Genomic DNA, 17467 nt, shown 5'->3' on the forward strand with positions numbered 1-17467 from the left:
CATTTGATATATCTGTGTATTCACATTTCAAGAACATGTGTTCATTATTAAATGTTCATGTCAATTAATCTGTAGGGTGAAACGAGTCAATTATATCTACGCCTGTAGTAATAAAAGATCCACTTACACTTAATGTTTACAGTTCAAAATACTCTGTGTTGTATTGTATTGTATTCATCAGTCAGCATTCTTTATACTCCATACATAATATATTTACATGTGTATCTTTTGCACTATTTAGATCATTTATGAAATGTTATGATTAAAAAAAAAACCATTTAGCTTGTACATAAAACCTGTGAGTCGTCACTTTGTATTTTTTTGTAATTATAATCTTTGCTCAAATTCCTTGTGTGTGTTCATATATTTGGGCAATAAATATATATATTTTTTTAACTCACTCACTGTTCTAGTTCTAGTTTTCATGCAAATCCTCAAGTCACAGCATTGTGATTACATAATGATCTGAAAAGTCACACTCGGGCCACATCATAAACGTTTTATTTATTTTTAATTAAACAGTAAACACATGTAAATAGAGACAAAGACAGTCCATCTAACACATCATTTGGTCATTTATTCTTTTTGTTTAGCCACAAAGAGAAGCTTCTTCATCGGCAGCTCACTTCCCCAAAGAAGCGAGACGAAGTTCAAGAGATTGATTTAAAAAAGTGAAAAGATCCCTCACAAAATGAGGTTTAGCTGCATTTAAACTTTCAACTGGTCCCCGCTGCCCCGGCTTAAATAACACAAATAGGGGTTCAATTTAGATAAACAACACATACTTTTAAAAGGTTCGCTGATATCAGACAGCAGATAGTAGCACTGAATGCTCCGTATTTACATAATATTATATCCAGCACCCTGGATCAGACCACAAGAAACACCTAAAAACATCCAAACCGCCCTCATCTGGCAGCTCCATCTTTCTGGTTTATGCACCTTCCCTGCTATTCACATTTGACGTTTTGTTGGTGACCTTTGCCCTTGGCGCGTCAGAAGAGCGAGGGCTGGACGTCGATGGCGGCGCTGCCCTTGATGTTTCTGAAGGCGGAGCAGTCGAAGTCCACCAACAGAGTCCTCTTCCCGCTCCTGTAGGGCAGGAGGGGGAACCTCACACACAGCCTGGTGCTTTGCTTGAGATCTGGAATCCTGGTGGGCGGCAAAGACTCGGGGTCAGTTTGTGGGTACATTAGGGTTCACGCTTCGGATCTAACTGAGCGGCCTCGTGTTACAGCGATGCGCCTTTTGATCAGACAGATGAAAAAGTTGCCTATTTTAGTTGCAACTCTTTTGGGTAAGGTCACCAAAAGCTTTTGGTGTCAGCGTATAAATCTGAACGCTGCGAACATCTCAACTATGAAAATGTTTGTTTTAATATTCTGAGAACAAGGTGTTGTTTCTCATTTCAAACTGTTATTTTGTGATTTATCACCGATGATAATTGCTTTAGTCATAAAATAAAGTTCTGTTATTTTAACTGCACCTTGAAAAGCATTCATCGGCTATAACAGACACGCCTGCACACACACACACACACACACACTGACTTCAACTGAAGCTCGTCGAGGATCAGGCCGCTCCCGGACAGCGTCAGACTGCACTGCGTCAGCGTCTCGCTGAGCGGGTTGGTGAAGAACAGCTCGCCTTGCACCTCGCGGTTCACTCTGGCCGTTTTGGGAATCTGGAAACACACATTTGAGAAGATGTTATAGTCTCACCATATATAATAAGATGTTTTAATTTTATTGTTCATTATAAAATGTTTTTTTTTTTTATATAAAGAACATAGTCCAATTGCATCCAGCGTTGTAATAATTGACCAATCAGCATTGAGTGTTCACCAAAGCTGTGTAATATTATTATGCACAATGGTTCTGGATTAGTGTGCAGAGTATTTAGCTTCAAGCTGTATTATTATTATTATTATTATTATTATTGTGTTCATCCGGAAACTCTAATCCTCCGCTTTGAGGATGAAGAGAGGCACAGACGGTTCCAACAAAGATGGACGCCTCGCTGTTTCAGTTCTAGAGGGGTTCTGCACTGACGTTGACGGTGATGGGCGGGTCCAGCAGCATGACGTCACTCTCGGCCAGGTACAAGTTCTGCGGCTCGCGTTTGTCCGTCGCCACGGCTGAAACCCTCATGCAGTCGCAGTCCGTCATGGCTTTGTGGTAGTCGGAGAACTTGATCCGGATCGGGATGGACCCATCTCCAGGAGACAAAAGAAATATATTAGACAAGAAAAAATAAACCCCACACAATGAACCCTTCGAGATCTCTTCCTCCAAAGTTCAACAGCTACAAAACCATAGAAGAAGAGTCACCTGTCCCGGGCAGCAGCGTGGTCTCCTTCACCTCGTTGTGGACGGTCACACCCAGGACGCCGTTGTACCTCATGGCGTCCGCCTTGATGTTGACGGACAGCAGCCTGGCGGCGCCGCCCTCGGTCCGCAGCACCAACGTCAACATCACGTCGTTCCCGTCGGTCGGGGGGGTCACCTGCGGCACACGAAAAAAAGGCCAGAGTACGCCGATCAAAAACGGTCTCGAAGTCCACCAACAGTTTCTCGAAGCAGCGTAGCATTCTCTCCGTCACTGTTAGCTTCCGGGGTGACGCACCTGTTCAATGCGCATTTTGACCGGCGGCGCGGGGTCAGGCTTCGGGGGGGCGACGGGCGGTTCTGCGCCCGCGCTCCCCACTTTGTCGCCCGGCTTTTCGTTCTTCGCCTCCTTCTCCGCGGTGGTGGCGCGGAGGAAGGTGGACCTCTCCTTGTCCGTTCCTATAAACAAAGGTGTGGGGGGGGGTTCGGTCACATGAGTCTAACCTCCTTTCCCTCATCGGGGGGGGGGCTCCAGAAGAAGAAGAAGAAGAAGAAGAAGAATTCAGAGTTGCGCGCGTTGAACCCACCTTCTGCGTATTTGTAGCTGCTGGTGATGTCGACCCGCTGCGCCGAGCCGACGGCCTTGGTGGAGATGTTCTGACCGACTCTCCGGGTGTCGGTGGAGATGTTCAACATTGAACCGTCAGCTTTCACCTGAGAGGACACGCACACAACGTCAGGAACAACAGAAATGGACCCCCTGGGGCCCTCGATGGGACGCCGGGGAATCGGGGCCACGCACCAGCCAGTCGATGCAGTCGGCGTTGACCTCGGCGAAGACGAACGGGACGTCGTATTTGAGGTGCGTGTCGCCGTTCAGGACGGCCGCCACAGGACTCGGGCCGCAGCAGTAAATGCCTGCGGGAGAGAGAGACGTCGCACCGTCAACACAAAGCAACGCGCCGCTCAACTTCGCACGCCGCAGAGACGCAGGGGGGGGGGGAGAGGGGGGGGGAGTCCGTACTGTCACTTTTCTCCTGGGGCGTCGGGTCCAGAACCTGCCAGCCGTCGTACGCTCCGTCCTTGGCCAGGTCAGGCCTCCTCATCCACGCCTCCACCCACACGTGGTAGTTCCTGCCGGAGGTATCATGGTAAACATGAAGCAGCAGGTCTGCGCGCTGTGTCAATCAATCTAGTGAAGACCTTGTCTGACATCATTCCACAGACAGCTGGTTAAGGAATGTGACAAAAGGTGCGTGCGGTGTTTGAACCTAAAGGAATTTTTAAGGCCTCACCAAATGCTGTCGGGGGAGGGCCTCTCCCGGACTCCGTAGTCGGCGTGGTAGACGTCGATGATCAGGTTCTTGTTGTTGTCGTGGGCCGACTGGTAGTTGGTGACCACCCGGCACGGGATGCCCAGCAGGCGCATCACTGGGGGAAAACAGGACAGTGGAGCCCGCTTTAAAAAAAAAAGAAAAAAACAGCCAAGAAACACGGCGCCACTCTGTCGCCCCACAAACTGACACCAGGGCGTGTCACGGAGAACTCGAGCACGCTTAATGCGTGTTTCCAGGGAGAGGCCTGTCAATCACAATCCTCCAGAGGAGGTGAACCATGTCGCAGATGGGAGTTTTCTTCATGATTTTTTTTCCAATTCTGCGGAAACCAACATCTGAGGCTGGTGTTCTCGTTACCTGAGCACATCACGCCGGCGAACACCCAGCACTGGCCGTACTTGACCCGGCTGCAGCCGTTGTCGAACCAGCGCTTGAGGATGGCGTGGCTGCCGGTCCAGTGAGCCGGTGTGTAGCCGTCACCGTAGCGACCGTCCCAGCGTCCCACCAGGACTCCGCTGTCGTCTTCGCTGTTGATCTGGAGGAAAAAAACAGCAATACAATCTTTGTAGCTCTTTAGGTAGGATTTGGACTCTGAACAAATGATGTCAGCCGTCGATGCTTTGCTGCTGTGAAGGGACGGGAAGGAAAGGGGGCGTGTCCTACCATGGCGCTGACTACGCGGCTGACGTAGATGGGGTTACAACGCGCCGAGACGTCGTCAGCCGGGTCGATGGAGTGTTTGTGGTTGACATCCAAAATCCTCAAACAAATGTCCACCATCTTGTCCTGAAACTGAACAGGAGCAAAAGAGGAGACTCTCTTGAAGTGTATCTTCGTGGTGTCAATACAGAATATGATTTAAACCTGAAGAGAACATCAGTATCATCGATAACGTGGCTACAATTTGTTTTCATTAAACTAGGGTGTGTGTGTGTGTGTGCGCGCTTGTATTGCTGATATTGTGAGGACATACATTTATTCACACATTCCCATTGTGGGGACTCACCCGCCGTCCATGGCATAAATTATGACATTTAGGTGAAAAACCGGTTATATTTATTATTGAATATTTAGGCTCAGGATTACAATGGAATGTCCACTAAAGTGACAGAAAAGAAACAGTGTGTTTGTGTGTATAAGAATACCTGCCCATAGTCCCAGTTGGCAGAGATGATGTAGTTATTGCTTCCTTTGAAGATCACTCCTTTTTCATTCATCACATACTCATTTATCTCCATCTCATCCTTCATATGCACCCAATCATCTACAGAGAGAGGGAATTCATGCAGACGGAGCAACCGTGTTATTCAGTGTACAGATAAGATGCTAATAAAATACTTTGCTTTAGTCTGAGTGCTACATATATATAGATATATATATATAGATATATATATATATATATCTATATATATTTAGCATCAGACGTACCGGGGCACCAGGGGTTGTAGAGCACCACCAGAGTCCCCAGCAGCCTCGACTCGTCCTGGTGGATCCCGACCAGCCTGAACTCCCCGATGGGGGCGTCGGCCGGCGGCGTGATGCTGAGGACCAGGAGGCCCGGCTGCAGGGAGGCGCCCCCGTGAAGCTCCGCCTTCCACACCGCCTTCGCTGAAGGAGAACGTCCGTTGACCGGTGTGAGGCCGAAGAGCGACAGGGTGCCCTGCTCCTCGCTCGGTTGTTGTCCTGCAGGGACGAGGGTGAGGGTTGGGGGGGGGTAGTTCAGGCGTTAAGTCAATGCTGTTATGTATTTAACACAAGTTAAAAAGCCCTGATGTGATAGTTTCTAGTACAGCACAGAACAATGAAAGCTTAAAGTAATTGAGAGAAAAGCTTTTGTGTTCAAAGTGTCTGACTTAAATATAACACCACGGATATCTAACAATATTTTCAGGAAATTGAATAAGAATACGTGAAGTTGGAATCTTCGTGGGAAACATCATCTATAAAATAAGTTACTGAGCGAGAAGCTAAAAAGATGATTAAAACAGCCGATTGAATGGGAGACCAACCTGTGGTGGCTTTAAGGGTGAGCGGCTGACCGCTGAGAGGTCGTCCCAGATTAAAGGTCACCTTGAAGGGCTTCCCTCGCCGCACAACCAGCCGATCGTCCGAGAGGACGCTGGTGTGATGGGCGAGGTTGTTGTCCTTAGGGTGGAGGTCCACTCCTTTAAAGACTGAAAGACCAACACAAAATAACATGAACAAGTTGACAGAGTCTCCGAACTTCAGGCTGCTGAACGAGGTTTGGGGTCCAAATATTCTAAAAGCATTTGGATTTATTTATTAAAAGTAATATTTGTTTTTTTTTTTATTCCCTGGGTATTAAGAAGCAGGCCACGATGGCAGGTGACAAGGATTAATGAACCCGATACCAGTGCTGTGCGAGGGGGGGGGGGGCCGATGGTTGGATGAAGTCAAGTTGGCATATTGTGAAATGTGGCGTCCCGTGGCGTCAGTGAGGGAGACAATAGGACAGGACAAGACGGGACAAGAAGAAACAGCGCGTCACCCATGCCTACGTCGCCATAGCAACGGAAAAAAACAGAAACATCGCTTTACAGGTGGCAATTTGAATTGTTCAGAGGCACAAAGGTGCTTGAGATGACAGAGTGGACTCGGAGTCTGTAAAGACAAGTGTACAAGTGTCTCTAAACTTGTGTAAACAGAAGTCTGCTACTTCCATACAAAGTTAAAAATGACTATATTTATTCCCCCGGTAAACAATTTTATGCCCTCGAAAGCTAGTTTCTGGTTTTCTTCAATGTAGTATGACATTTATTCTGTTATGACGACAGATTATTTTTTTTTTTTGTGAAAACACAAGTTACTTCCATGTAAATATCAAAGCCACCTTTCAGCCGCTTTACTTTGTTTAATCGTCATTTCTATTTGATCCGGACTAAGAATAAAAGGCAAATCCTCTTTGCCCCGACGCGTCAGAGTTGCATGAACGCTCCTCCAGGCTGAGACCACGGGGTCCATTAAGTTCACCACGGGTGCGTTTCGTTCGGTCTCCCTGAGGCCCGTCGAGTCAGCTCGTTACCCCCCCCCCCCCTCCCCCGCCTGTTGTCCCCCCACCTGAAGGTCTGTAGAGGTTACTTACTGGATTGTCCGCCTTCCGCTGTCATCTTCCCTGTAGCTCGGAGGAGGAGGTGTGAGGAGAAGTCAGGTCCTTGGCGCACTGACGGGTGACTTACAGGCTTTCATTGTTTTTATCAAATACCTCACAAAGCCCAACCCCCCCCCCGTTGTATGGCCACATGCATGCTTAGTCACTTCCTGGTGGTGTTCCATTGCTACATTGGCCTTTGAGATGGCAATTGATTGCATGTCACATTTTTTTACACTCACATGTCACCGACAGTAAGTGCAAACTCACGAGAGCAAGAAAGGGCAATTTCATCGAACAAGCCGCTTTACAACTTGCTGTTTGGGGGAATAAACCCCCCAAAAATAGCAATAGCAGGTCTTATGGTGTCTTTTGATGCCACACGTCACGTACAGGAAGTCAACTCTAAACTGTTGATTTTTAGTTTTTATGAAAAGGTTTGTATGTAGAATTGGACCCTTCTGTCCAGTGCATCCGGGGTTCAGTGTCCTTCACTACGACGACATGATGAGTGAGACACATGAAATGACGTAAGAGGAAGGAGCGAAACCATCCAGAGGACAAAAGACCTCGTTGCTGATCCCTTTCGCTTCGCTTGCTCACACATCACAAACCTCACAGACGTCAGACTTTTTAGAATTTCCAAGTAAAGTGACTCAGATAGAAAGTTTGTGTGGGAGAAATCTCGGGAGTGGCGATGTCGCTGCTGCATATTCGCGTGAGAAATAAGGAAATAAATGTGTTCTGCAGGGATTGAAGGCAGTGATTCACGTGGCATCGAGATGCCACACACTAAACGGGACACACCTTAAAAGAAGCTCTGCAGGTTTTGTGTTTTCCAAAACAATTATTTCTGACTTAAGAGGCTACAGCAGAACAGACCTGCAATGTATTCATGTTTCTGAGGGCTGCTTTACACATTTTATCTATTGGGAACGTGCACATTTTAATACATAAATCATTATGCATGGATTGTGGTTTGGTTCGTACAGCTAATTTGCTCTATTTGTTTGATCTCAATCTAATTTGGAAATAGTGCAGGCAATTTAAAGCCCAACTGCAATGTTTCTTTCTTCAAAAATCCTTGTTATCCTGCACAAGGACCAAAAAAAGAAGTAAATGAACATGGAATACTTTATTTTCTTTGGTTTAGCAAACCATAAATGGTCTCAAAAAATATTTTTATGGATATTTCTTCAATGCTATTATCAATAATAATGAAAAGTGATGCAGTATTTATAAGGAGGGACAATTTGAACGTGTGTAATATTAAGCCTGATCCATGTCCGTCTTGTGACGCAATACATATGCAGCAGAGACACACCAGGAGTTCATGTGAGGACTCAATCCTTTATTTTCCTACTCCGTACACACACACACACACACACACACACACACACACTAGCTGTCCTGCTGAATGAGGTCTTTGGCTTTCTGCAGGTTGTGATCCACGGCTCCTTCTAAGAACTGAACCCAGGTCAGCTGTGACTCTCCACACACGTGACTGGACCTGTTCACGTAGGCGCACACAGAGCGACAGATTAGCAAAGATTCATTAAATCTGTGAATGGGTGATGTTTCTCACACTGATGCCAGATAATAATGAATAAGGAATAATCATCACACGCTGGATGAAGGCAGAGAACATAACCTCCTTGTCTCAGTTTCACCTCTTAATTGCCATCATTCCTCCTAATTCTACTGGAAAGTTACCTCCTTGAATATTCCCCCGAACGCTGCATCTCGGGTTGTTTTTCATGTGAAAGAATCATACTCAATCGAGCTCACCTGATGATCTGCAAAACTTTCTTTAACAAGGCCGCCAACTTGGACACCTGTAAAGGGAAATAAATGATAAATGCTTTGACATGTCAATGGATCGCTTAAAGTGAAATAAAAAAGATCCCTTTAGACGCTTGGTGCTGGGAACCACTGAGCAAGTGGGACGGCCCGCAGCTCCACCCGCTGAGTCTGCAACACCCGCCCGATTCAAGTGAAATGACAAAATTTCCCCAAAAGAATCTGCACCTCTATTAAGGGCTTTAATACGCTTTAATTTGTTTGTCAGATTTGACTTCACCTAACCAGCCAATTAGTAATGAGGGTGTGTGTGTGTGTGTGTGTCTTACGTTGTTCTCTACTCCGCTGTAGTCCATTGGGGGGTAGAGGCACAGAGCCAGATCATCAAGACTAAAAGACAGCGAGAGACAGACCGGTGTTTTATTTCCTCCACATGTAATAAGAAGTGAACAGAACAGTGAACAGAACAGTGAACAGAACAGTGTATTGCTGGCGTGGAGCCGATTCTTATCAGTCGGAATGATCTTATCGGACACCTTTCAGATCAAACACCGTGGTAAAGGCCTGTCAATCACAGTGAGCCCTGCCCTAAAGCATTCTCTGCTTCATGGTCTGTTTGACCCTCAACGGACCATCAGTCACTAAATGAACGTCATGCTGTGTTGAAACTAGAGCCCAAGGACCATAAACTCATGTTTACAATGTTTACTGAGGGAATGAATCCAGACAGAAGTAGAGTTATCTTCTCATGGACTTCTATAGGACCAGAGGAGCAGGAGGAGAGTACACCGGCTCATCAGATTCCTGTAACGTTTCATTCTTCACTACGATCACATGACAATGTTTCCTGTGTGTGTGTGTGTGTGTGTGTGTGTGTGTGCGTGCGTGTGCGTGTGTGTTCCTACACAGGACTGATCTCCTTGGTGATGTCGGCCAGGTCGTCGAGCTGGGCCAGGTTCTGGGCCGTGGTGACGTCACCGTTCGCTTTGACCGCCGACGTCAGCTTCCTGAGGCACGCCGCCGCCGCCATCATCAGCCCCCGGCACGGACCAATCAGGAGCCGGTCATGCTCTGACCAGTAGGTGTCCTGGTTGCCCCGGGGCTCCTGGTCGTTGTCGAGGACGTCACTGAACGGGTCCTCGGCCTCGGACAGCGCCTGTGGGGGAGGGGGTCAGTATTCAGTAATTCAGCTCTTGATGTGACCACGCCTTCGTGCCGATGATCCGGAAGATGACAGGTAACCACGGAGCAGGAGACTAAACACAGAGCGAGGGAGTGTGTGTACCTGCTCTACTTCCTCTATGGCATCTTTCACAACTCCAATCTGATCAGACAGAACCATCAACACCGCCGCCTTGTTATCTGTAGAACACACACACACACACACACACACACACACACACACACACACACACACACACACACACACACACACACACACACACACACACACACACACACACACACACACACACACACACACACACACACACACACACACACACACACGTTATGTAAAGCAAATACTTAAAGTACTTTATCACATTCAAAGTCCCTCTTAAGATACACACTAATGTGCGTTAATGAAACAGAAAGAAAACATGTCTAATGATTCTTAATAGTTCTAATCAATCCGGAAATTACTCTAATTATTCTCAATTATTATAATGTTTCGTTCTCGTTTAATTTCTCAGGATCAAACCTTAGTGGGATAAAAAAAGCGTGTGGCGCAATTCCAAAATAAAGCGTCTTGAATCACTTCTGTGGACCAGTCGGTCGGTGTAATTAGTAATGGAACTACTTTCACAATCGCACACATTAAGGCGCTAATGGACTTGTGTTCCCACGTCGGTCCCCGTGATGCAGGAAGTCAGAACCAGAAGCGTCCAAAGGAGCCCGTTTCCCTTCATGTTTGGTTTGTCTGGCATTTAACATTTTTTAAATAAAAACCATAAATATAAATACAAAATAAAAATGTAATTAAAAAGAATTTAAATTAAAAAAAAAGATTAAACACACACTCTTCAAAAGCTGTGCATGTTCTTTCTTAAATGTTAACATCTACTGACCTTGTGGCAACTGGGCAAAGTGGTCGCAGGCCGACCAAACACTTCCTGTTGACGTTAACTGGTCCTGGGACAGACTGCAGGGGGCCGAGGAGGAGGAGGAAGAGAGGAACAGACAAGCTAAAAAGTCACAATATAGTGGACAGAAATCAAGCAAAATAAAAATATTTGTTTTCACTTGATCCACATTTTTTTGGCACATTACACTTATTCAAATTCAGTTTCTTAAAACTATGAAACTTTCAATGGGTGGTGAAAACTTTTTATACTCACAACTAATACAAAAACATGGCTCAGGTGTGTGTGTGTGTGTACCTCTGTAGCGGCGAGCTCAGGATGACTTCCACCAGCTGGGCGACGCCCTCCAGGACCTCGACCGTGGCGTCTCTGACCTGCCGGCGCAGACTCACACCTGAAGGCACCAAGAGGGACGACGAGTCAAGCTGCCGCCGTTGTCCTCTGTCCATTTCATCTGTGTGTGTGTGTGCGTGCGTGCGTGTGTCTGAAGGAGGGCGGGATGAGTGAGAGAAGAGCGCTTCACGGTCCCTTCAGCGTTTACCTTGGTCCTTGGGTAGCCAGTAGTAGACTGTGGACAGACTGAGGACGCTCTTCATGGTGGACTCGGAGAACTTCTCTACGTCCTGTGAGACAGAAGAGGCCGTTAACCTTTCTTGGGGGTTGTTTTTGTTGTTATCATTTTAGCTTGAAAACATTGAAAGAATGGGCTGAGACTCCTTTATTATCTCTTAAATTTGGTGTTTTGTTTTTTTACTGCAGGCTTTTAGCCGTGACATCATCTGTGACATCATCTGTGGTGGTAATGGGTTTTGTGCCTGACCATAATGATACACAGCGGTCAGGTTTCTGATATATTATATTTTCCTAGTTTGTACCGAAGCGTCTTGTTGTGGATCATAAACCTAGATGAATAACCCGGGACAGACGTTCATCCAGTAGGAATCTGACCTGCGGTGACGGCAGCGGCGGCTTGGAGAAGGCCAGGCTGAGCTTGGTGGCTTCATGGGACACAGCCTTCACCGCCTGGTCTGAGGACAGAAGAGACAGCTACGTTAAAAGGGACTGATCGAAAAGAGGAGGATGACGACCATGAGGTCAAGGGACGGGGCTTCATTTAAAGGGATGAGTGGATTTGTAATAAATAAGTAAGTAGAAAACACAGAGTGAACTATTTGTTTATTCGCCAATACGCTTCGTAGACGGACGATGAGCGACACTCAACTCAGAGCGTCCCGGAAGTTGGAGAGGTCGAACGCTCCCTCCGACGCGTTGGACTCGCCATCTGTGGAGGAGGAGACGTCCAGTTAGAACAAATTAAATCTGGAACTTTGGATGATCACGTTAAAACGATTTTAAAAATGATCAGATCGCACAACAATTTTTAGCAATTCATTTGGATCCAGGTGCCGTAGAGATAATAAATGTATTTTTTTATGATTAATGGAAATTTTGTGATATGTAACATTCATTGAACATCTGAAAGCTGTGGGCTCTTTTCCTTTGTCTTCTGGTTCTTAATAATTATGTTAATTAACTATCTCGATGTTGTTTACACAGCAATTTTTACTAACTCAGATGGAGATGTACGTCAGGGGTAATTCTTTAATTTGTCATTTGTTTACTCTAGTACTATATATACGTACGTCATTCAGGACTATAATGACGTCATAGTAACACTACAGAATCATGCGGCTGCAAACAAACAGCGCATCCTCCGAAGTGACAATTAACTTTAATTCAAATCCGCCAGCTGCTGAAACACACTCAACAAAAAACGCGAACATTAAAAGATGTTATTTAGTTAACGTTAGTAGCTAATGGTCGGGTTTAGCTTGAAAGCTAGCAGACAGCGCTAAAGAACCCACACAAAACATGGCGGACCAGCTGAGCTCATTGTAGATCTAATAAAACCGTTAACCGAATAACTGATGTATTTTGCCGGCAGTTTTAAAGCGACATTTGGCACATTCAGCGTTAGCTTGTCGCGAACTAGCATTCGGCTAGGCTGATTTTCCGACGCGCATCGCACCCAATACGTCATAAATACCTCTGACTCTGTCTGTGACGCACCGGATGGAGTTCAGTAGATTTCGTAAAGGCAGAGACACGTTTTCATCACACGTATCAGCACTCATGACACCAAACTTTTTTAAAAGCTCGATAACATGCGTGTTGTGGAACTACATAAGAGGCGGAAGGTGGAAGGGGGACGGATATAAAGGACGGACCGCCACTGCAGTCTACCGCTTTAGCGACACCTTGTGTGGAAATTGGAGAATTGAGACCGAAAGCAAAATAAGTCACGAGGAAATGCCTCTGCTTAATTTACCAACCTCCTTTTTTCATTATCGTCATTGTGTTTTTACTTGCAATACAAGTAATCAGCTGGAGACGTCTCATGGTGGATCTAAGTTATTAGACTATTAACCTGTAAAATATCCACTGAAAAACGACACTTTTTACCGACTACTCCTAAAGATCTGAAGATACTGAGAAATAAAGTCAATAAACAACCAACATGAACTTCTACCTCTTCTATTTCAACCTTTCCTTTCAGTCATTTCTAGTTCAGTTCAGTTTTTCTATGTGGAATTTAATTCCACAACTTCACTTTTCTTCCTACTCCCGTTGAACTTTTCATTTGTAGATCAGACCGGCTGCATTTCCTCCTCAATGTCACATCACTGTCATCAGCAGATTTTGTTTAATCATCAACAAAGTCTGTTTATTTTCACCTTAAATCACAAATTGGATTATCTTCTATCAATAGAGTGGTGTTTTACTGAGCTGTAAAGGTTTGCCCATTTTATCCGACTCTTATGTTATCATCCTTCCATGGAACATTAACATATTATGCTTAGTAATGTTGCACATAATAAGACATCTATCCATCATTCATAAATCATTTAGTCAATAGACAATCTGGTCTCTATATAGTTCAATTATGTGTTTCATATAGATGCATCGGTATTACATTGATTCTGGTTCATATCCAGTTTAATGTCCTTCACAGTAACTTCGTCCACAGAAACCCCCCCTCGATGAGGAGAGGAGCGTGAGCTCATTGAGTGTGAGTTGGAGAAGACAAAGCGAAGCATTTAGAGACCCAGAGGTCTCTAATTTGGCTTCTTGGCGAAGAAGTAGGCTCCGGCGCAGACTCCGATCAGGCACGCGACCAGGCTGGCGCCGAAGAACCCGGCGGCCGGACTCACCCGACTCGGCCCCCCCTTCAGCTCTGCAGGACGGAACGAAAAACACACTCAGGACCACCGCCGCGAAGACCCCCCCGCCCCCCTCAGGCCTTCACGATAAAAACACAACCTCCTTCTCACCCCAGCTCCTGGCGAGGGGCCGGCGGGCCGCCCGGTGCTCCACCGAGCAGGAGTACACGTCCCCCTCCCGGGGGGTGGTGCTCAGCGTGGAGAGCCTGTTGAAGGTGCCGTCCCCGCTGTGGCCGTACGGCAGCTCCCACACGCCGCCCGTGACCCTCGCCCCGTTCTTGGTCCACGTGAAGTTGACGGAGGGGGGGTAGAAGCCGTGGGCCAGGCAGAAGAGGGTGTTGGCCACGCCGCCGCGGCCCTCGTGCCGGCTGTAGATGGAGAGGTCCGGAGGGTCTGGCCCGAACGAGAGAGAGAGAGCTGGTCAGAGGGCAGGGGGGGGGGGATACCCGAGACGTCGGTGAGGGGAGAGGTGTGGGAGGAGTACCTTGTGGTATGGTCACGTCGGGAGACGCTTTCTTGGCTTTGGCCAAAACGCTGCGACAGTGGGTGAAGCTGGATTTGCCGATGTCGTAAAACAGTTTCTTCAAGTCTCTCAGAGGCTGAGGCAGCTGAGGGATCAGGAACACCACTTCCTTCCTGGTGAAGTCTGCGTACACCACCACGTCCCCGTCCAGGAGGACGTGCACCCGCACCTCCCCGGCCTCGTAGCACCCGTAGGTGTAGTGGAAGTCATGGAAGGAGCCTGAAAGGCAGGAGGCAGAAGAAGGTTTGTCTGGTGATCCCTTCAAACATCACGGCCTCTACGAGGCGATAACACACCGAAGTCTATTATTTCTCTTTTACTTTTACTTCCTAAAAAGAAAGTTGACTACAGCTACCCCCCCCCCTCCCAACATCACGCTCTCACTTCACACTCAAAGAGCCAAAGAGCCAAACGCTGTCTTATCAAAAGCTGCAGTCGGAGTCTTACTTGCTGCCGAGGTCCAAACCGCCGCCGCGAACGCGAGCAGCAGGATCGCAGCCATCTTCCTCCCCAGACCCCCCCCCCCCCCCCTCCCAAAGGACGACAGGGACAGATACAGGAAGTTCAAAGAGTTCTGCCTCGGCCCGCCGGTCCCCACAGAGTGCCAGTGGAGAACGTTGTATCCCAGGAGACTCAAACAGGAAGTGGTAACCTGATCCTCTTCTCTCTTCTCTCTCTACAAAGAGTCAGGACACACGTGTTTTTCTGGTGTGAGATTCACACTTAAGGGAATCGAGTGCAACATCTATTCATTAAAAAGTAAAAACGCAACACTGCATGAGTGTTAAAAATAACTGCATGATTTTCTTGTCTCAATTGACTGCTTTGGAGCAACGCCTTTTGAAATCAATTTACATATTGATTTAACTCCATAAAGACCCTCACGGGCCTCTTACTGCGAGCAGGTGTTTCCTGTGAGCTCCCGTTCACAGGAAACGGTTCTTGTGTTTGCGTTTTTTGGGGGTTTTCTCATCGGAAGCGTTGGACATTATTCTGCTTGTTCCACTGCTGTCATTTTGAATCATTTATAACGAAAGCATCAGATGTGTTATAACTCTATTATGTTGTTTATTCTGTACACAGAACATCTGTCATACACCTGTACATTCTGGGAGAGGATCTCTCCTCTGATGCTCTTTGATGATTGAAGGTTTTGGGTTTTTTATTTTTCCTCACTTGGGATAGAGGATGTCTGTACTGATAATACTTAAAGCCTTTGAGGCAAATCTGTGTTCTCTCGCTACACAAAAGTGAACAAAGAAATAATAAAGAATAAATCAAGCTACTACATTTAAATTGAAAATTTAGTGCTTGAATACACAACTTCCCACTAGAGATGAGGAAGTTAGGAGTCCATTTATCGTAACAAATGCAAAAGTTGCTTGATTTAACTTCCTGAAGAATGACTTTTGTGGTGAAGAAGTTTGTGCAGTACACCCAAGATCCTCCAGGGGGCAACATGCACTCGTGCACCGTGTCGCACCCCTTCAGACGGACACTGATGAAGGGCCATGATGTGAATTATACTGAACGGTAATATTGCAAATTCTATTCAAAGTATTGCACATTATGTTGAAAAGTAATATTGCGAATACTCTTCATTTTATTGTCCGATATGTCGGCTGTCTGTCCTGCAGAGTTATTTAGAGTAGAAACGGGCCCCTGTGGAGTTGTGTCGTTGACCTCGTAGTCTGAAGGGGTTCCGGGGTGGTGCAAAGGGGACAAGACCCCCTCCCTGACACCTCCAGAAAACACTACCAGTGGACAGGGACTGGAGGAGGACAGATGTTCTATCTCCCCACTTGTTTGAGCTTCGGCTCAACACACAAAAAAACATCAACACTATGAGAGCGCTTCTCCTCTGACTCAAAGCAACCAAGAAGCAAAGAAGCACATTTTCGGATATCTGGAATCTGAATTCCTTCAAAGAAGGTCCTCTCGTAAGAGAAGTGGTCCCCACAATGATAGAAGAGCTCACACACACACACACACACACTCGGCCCGTCTAGACTGAAAACTAATGAATCTATTTCTATATTGTCAAACTGCAGTGTCGCCAAGGGCCTGTGAATGTGTGTGTTTGTTTATGTGTGTGTGTTCGTGTCAAACTCTTAAGTCGTCCTCATTCTTCTTTTTTACTCTCCCTCTTTCTTCTCTCCTTCAATCTGTGTCTTTTATGTCTCAGACGGCTTTGCGCACTTGGGAGGAAAATCATTTTGTTGCCTTTTTCCTCCCTCGCTTCTCATTTCCTCCTCCTTTTCTCTCCCCCCATCCTCTCTCTCTCTCCCCTTCTCTCTCTCAGGTGTGATCTGTGTGGGGAGTTTCTGTCTAGACAACCGATTATACCGAATAATGAGGGGGGGGGGGGGGGGGCATGAAAGGGGAGAGAGGTGTAGTGTCAGACAGAAAGAGAGAGGGGTGTGAATGGGTGAGGAATCTAGCAGGAAAAGCAATAAGGGAGATTAGGGGCGAGAGACAAAAAGGAAATGGAAGGAAACATGACTGAAGAAATAAAGGGAGGAGGGCGAGTGAGAGGAGGAGAGAGGGATGAGGAAGAAACAAAGACAGAGGATCCACAAACATGTAAGAAGGACAACAAGAAATGTCAAGAATAAACAAAAGAGAAGGTGGGGGGAGGCACGAAGAAAATGAGGGGTGGAAATTGAAAAGGGGAAAGAGAAAAACCAAACGAGTGAATGAGCCAGCATGTCACACACACACACACACACACACACACACACACACACACACACACACACTGAATGCCGCTGAGCCAGAGACACAGTCTGATCTGATGTGTTAGGAAACCCTATCAGTCACACAGGCTTTAGCGACTGTGTGTGTGTGTGCTTAGATTGGTGATGAGTAATCAACGAGACCTCACAAACACACACACACACACACACACACACACACACACACACACACAGACTGTAATAGGCTTATCCAGTGCTGCAGTTTCAGTCTTTAAATGGGGACTTTCTTTTTTGCTGTTTATGACAGAATATTCTCTCTATGCCAAAACAAAAAATGACTTCCAAAGAAACCTTCCTACGCCTGTGTGTG

General features: G+C 46.5%; 3 protein-coding genes across 3 annotated transcripts; all 3 read right to left on the reverse strand.

The window, feature by feature from the left end:
- Positions 1-391: 391 nt before the first annotated feature.
- tgm8 (transglutaminase 8) lies at positions 392-7687 on the reverse strand. Its single transcript, XM_037489880.2, has 15 exons — positions 6768-7687; positions 5674-5838; positions 5093-5347; positions 4810-4928; positions 4328-4456; positions 4022-4199; positions 3623-3758; positions 3352-3461; positions 3130-3245; positions 2915-3041; positions 2626-2786; positions 2331-2505; positions 2052-2215; positions 1551-1684; positions 392-1152 (listed from the first exon to the last, which is right to left on the reverse strand). The coding sequence occupies exons 1-15, from the start codon at positions 6790-6792 to the stop codon at positions 996-998; spliced, it is 2151 nt and encodes a 716-aa protein (XP_037345777.2). The 5' UTR covers positions 6793-7687; the 3' UTR covers positions 392-995.
- A 33-nt stretch (positions 7688-7720) lies between these two features.
- ccndbp1 (cyclin D-type binding-protein 1) lies at positions 7721-12874 on the reverse strand. The gene is made up of 11 exons (XM_037489883.2): positions 12705-12874; positions 11880-11939; positions 11606-11685; positions 11199-11280; positions 10955-11051; positions 10643-10716; positions 9859-9935; positions 9479-9729; positions 8903-8963; positions 8562-8608; positions 7721-8283 (listed from the first exon to the last, which is right to left on the reverse strand). The coding sequence occupies exons 1-11, from the start codon at positions 12790-12792 to the stop codon at positions 8175-8177; spliced, it is 1026 nt and encodes a 341-aa protein (XP_037345780.2). The 5' UTR covers positions 12793-12874; the 3' UTR covers positions 7721-8174.
- Positions 12875-13284: 410 nt separating this feature from the next.
- On the reverse strand, positions 13285-14909 carry LOC119229950 (H-2 class II histocompatibility antigen, A-U alpha chain-like). The gene is made up of 4 exons (XM_037490829.2): positions 14849-14909; positions 14363-14620; positions 13990-14271; positions 13285-13892 (listed from the first exon to the last, which is right to left on the reverse strand). Exons 1-4 carry the CDS (start codon positions 14901-14903, stop codon positions 13774-13776), a joined length of 714 nt encoding a protein of 237 aa, XP_037346726.2. The 5' UTR covers positions 14904-14909; the 3' UTR covers positions 13285-13773.
- Between the last annotated feature and the right edge of the window lie 2558 nt (positions 14910-17467).

Source organism: Pungitius pungitius, chromosome 8, assembly GCF_949316345.1.
Source record: "Pungitius pungitius chromosome 8, fPunPun2.1, whole genome shotgun sequence".
In the NCBI taxonomy this organism is placed as follows: domain Eukaryota; kingdom Metazoa; phylum Chordata; class Actinopteri; order Perciformes; family Gasterosteidae; genus Pungitius; species Pungitius pungitius.

Excerpts from the sequence above, each read along its gene's own strand:
- tgm8 (XM_037489880.2), bottom strand. The coding sequence starts at position 6,792 with ATGACAGCGGAAGGCGGACAATCCA. Across the intron at positions 3,042-3,129 it reads CCGACTGCATCGACTGGCTG|GTGAAAGCTGACGGTTCAAT; the intron begins GTGCGTGGCCCC and ends GTGTCCTCTCAG. Across the intron at positions 2,787-2,914 it reads CAGCTACAAATACGCAGAAG|GAACGGACAAGGAGAGGTCC; the intron begins GTGGGTTCAACG and ends CTTTGTTTATAG.
- LOC119229950 (XM_037490829.2), bottom strand. The coding sequence starts at position 14,903 with ATGGCTGCGATCCTGCTGCTCGCGTTCGCGGCGGCGGTTTGGACCTCG. Across the intron at positions 14,621-14,848 it reads GGTTTGGACCTCGGCAGCAA|GCTCCTTCCATGACTTCCAC; the intron begins GTAAGACTCCGA and ends CCTGCCTTTCAG. Across the intron at positions 13,893-13,989 it reads GCCCCTCGCCAGGAGCTGGG|AGCTGAAGGGGGGGCCGAGT; the intron begins GTGAGAAGGAGG and ends TCCGTCCTGCAG.
- ccndbp1 (XM_037489883.2), bottom strand. The coding sequence starts at position 12,792 with ATGAGTGCTGATACGTGTGATGAAAACGTGTCTCTGCCTTTACGAAAT. Across the intron at positions 8,609-8,902 it reads ACAGCGGAGTAGAGAACAAC|GTGTCCAAGTTGGCGGCCTT; the intron begins GTAAGACACACA and ends TTCCCTTTACAG. Across the intron at positions 8,284-8,561 it reads AAAGTTTTGCAGATCATCAG|GTCCAGTCACGTGTGTGGAG; the intron begins GTGAGCTCGATT and ends CTACGTGAACAG.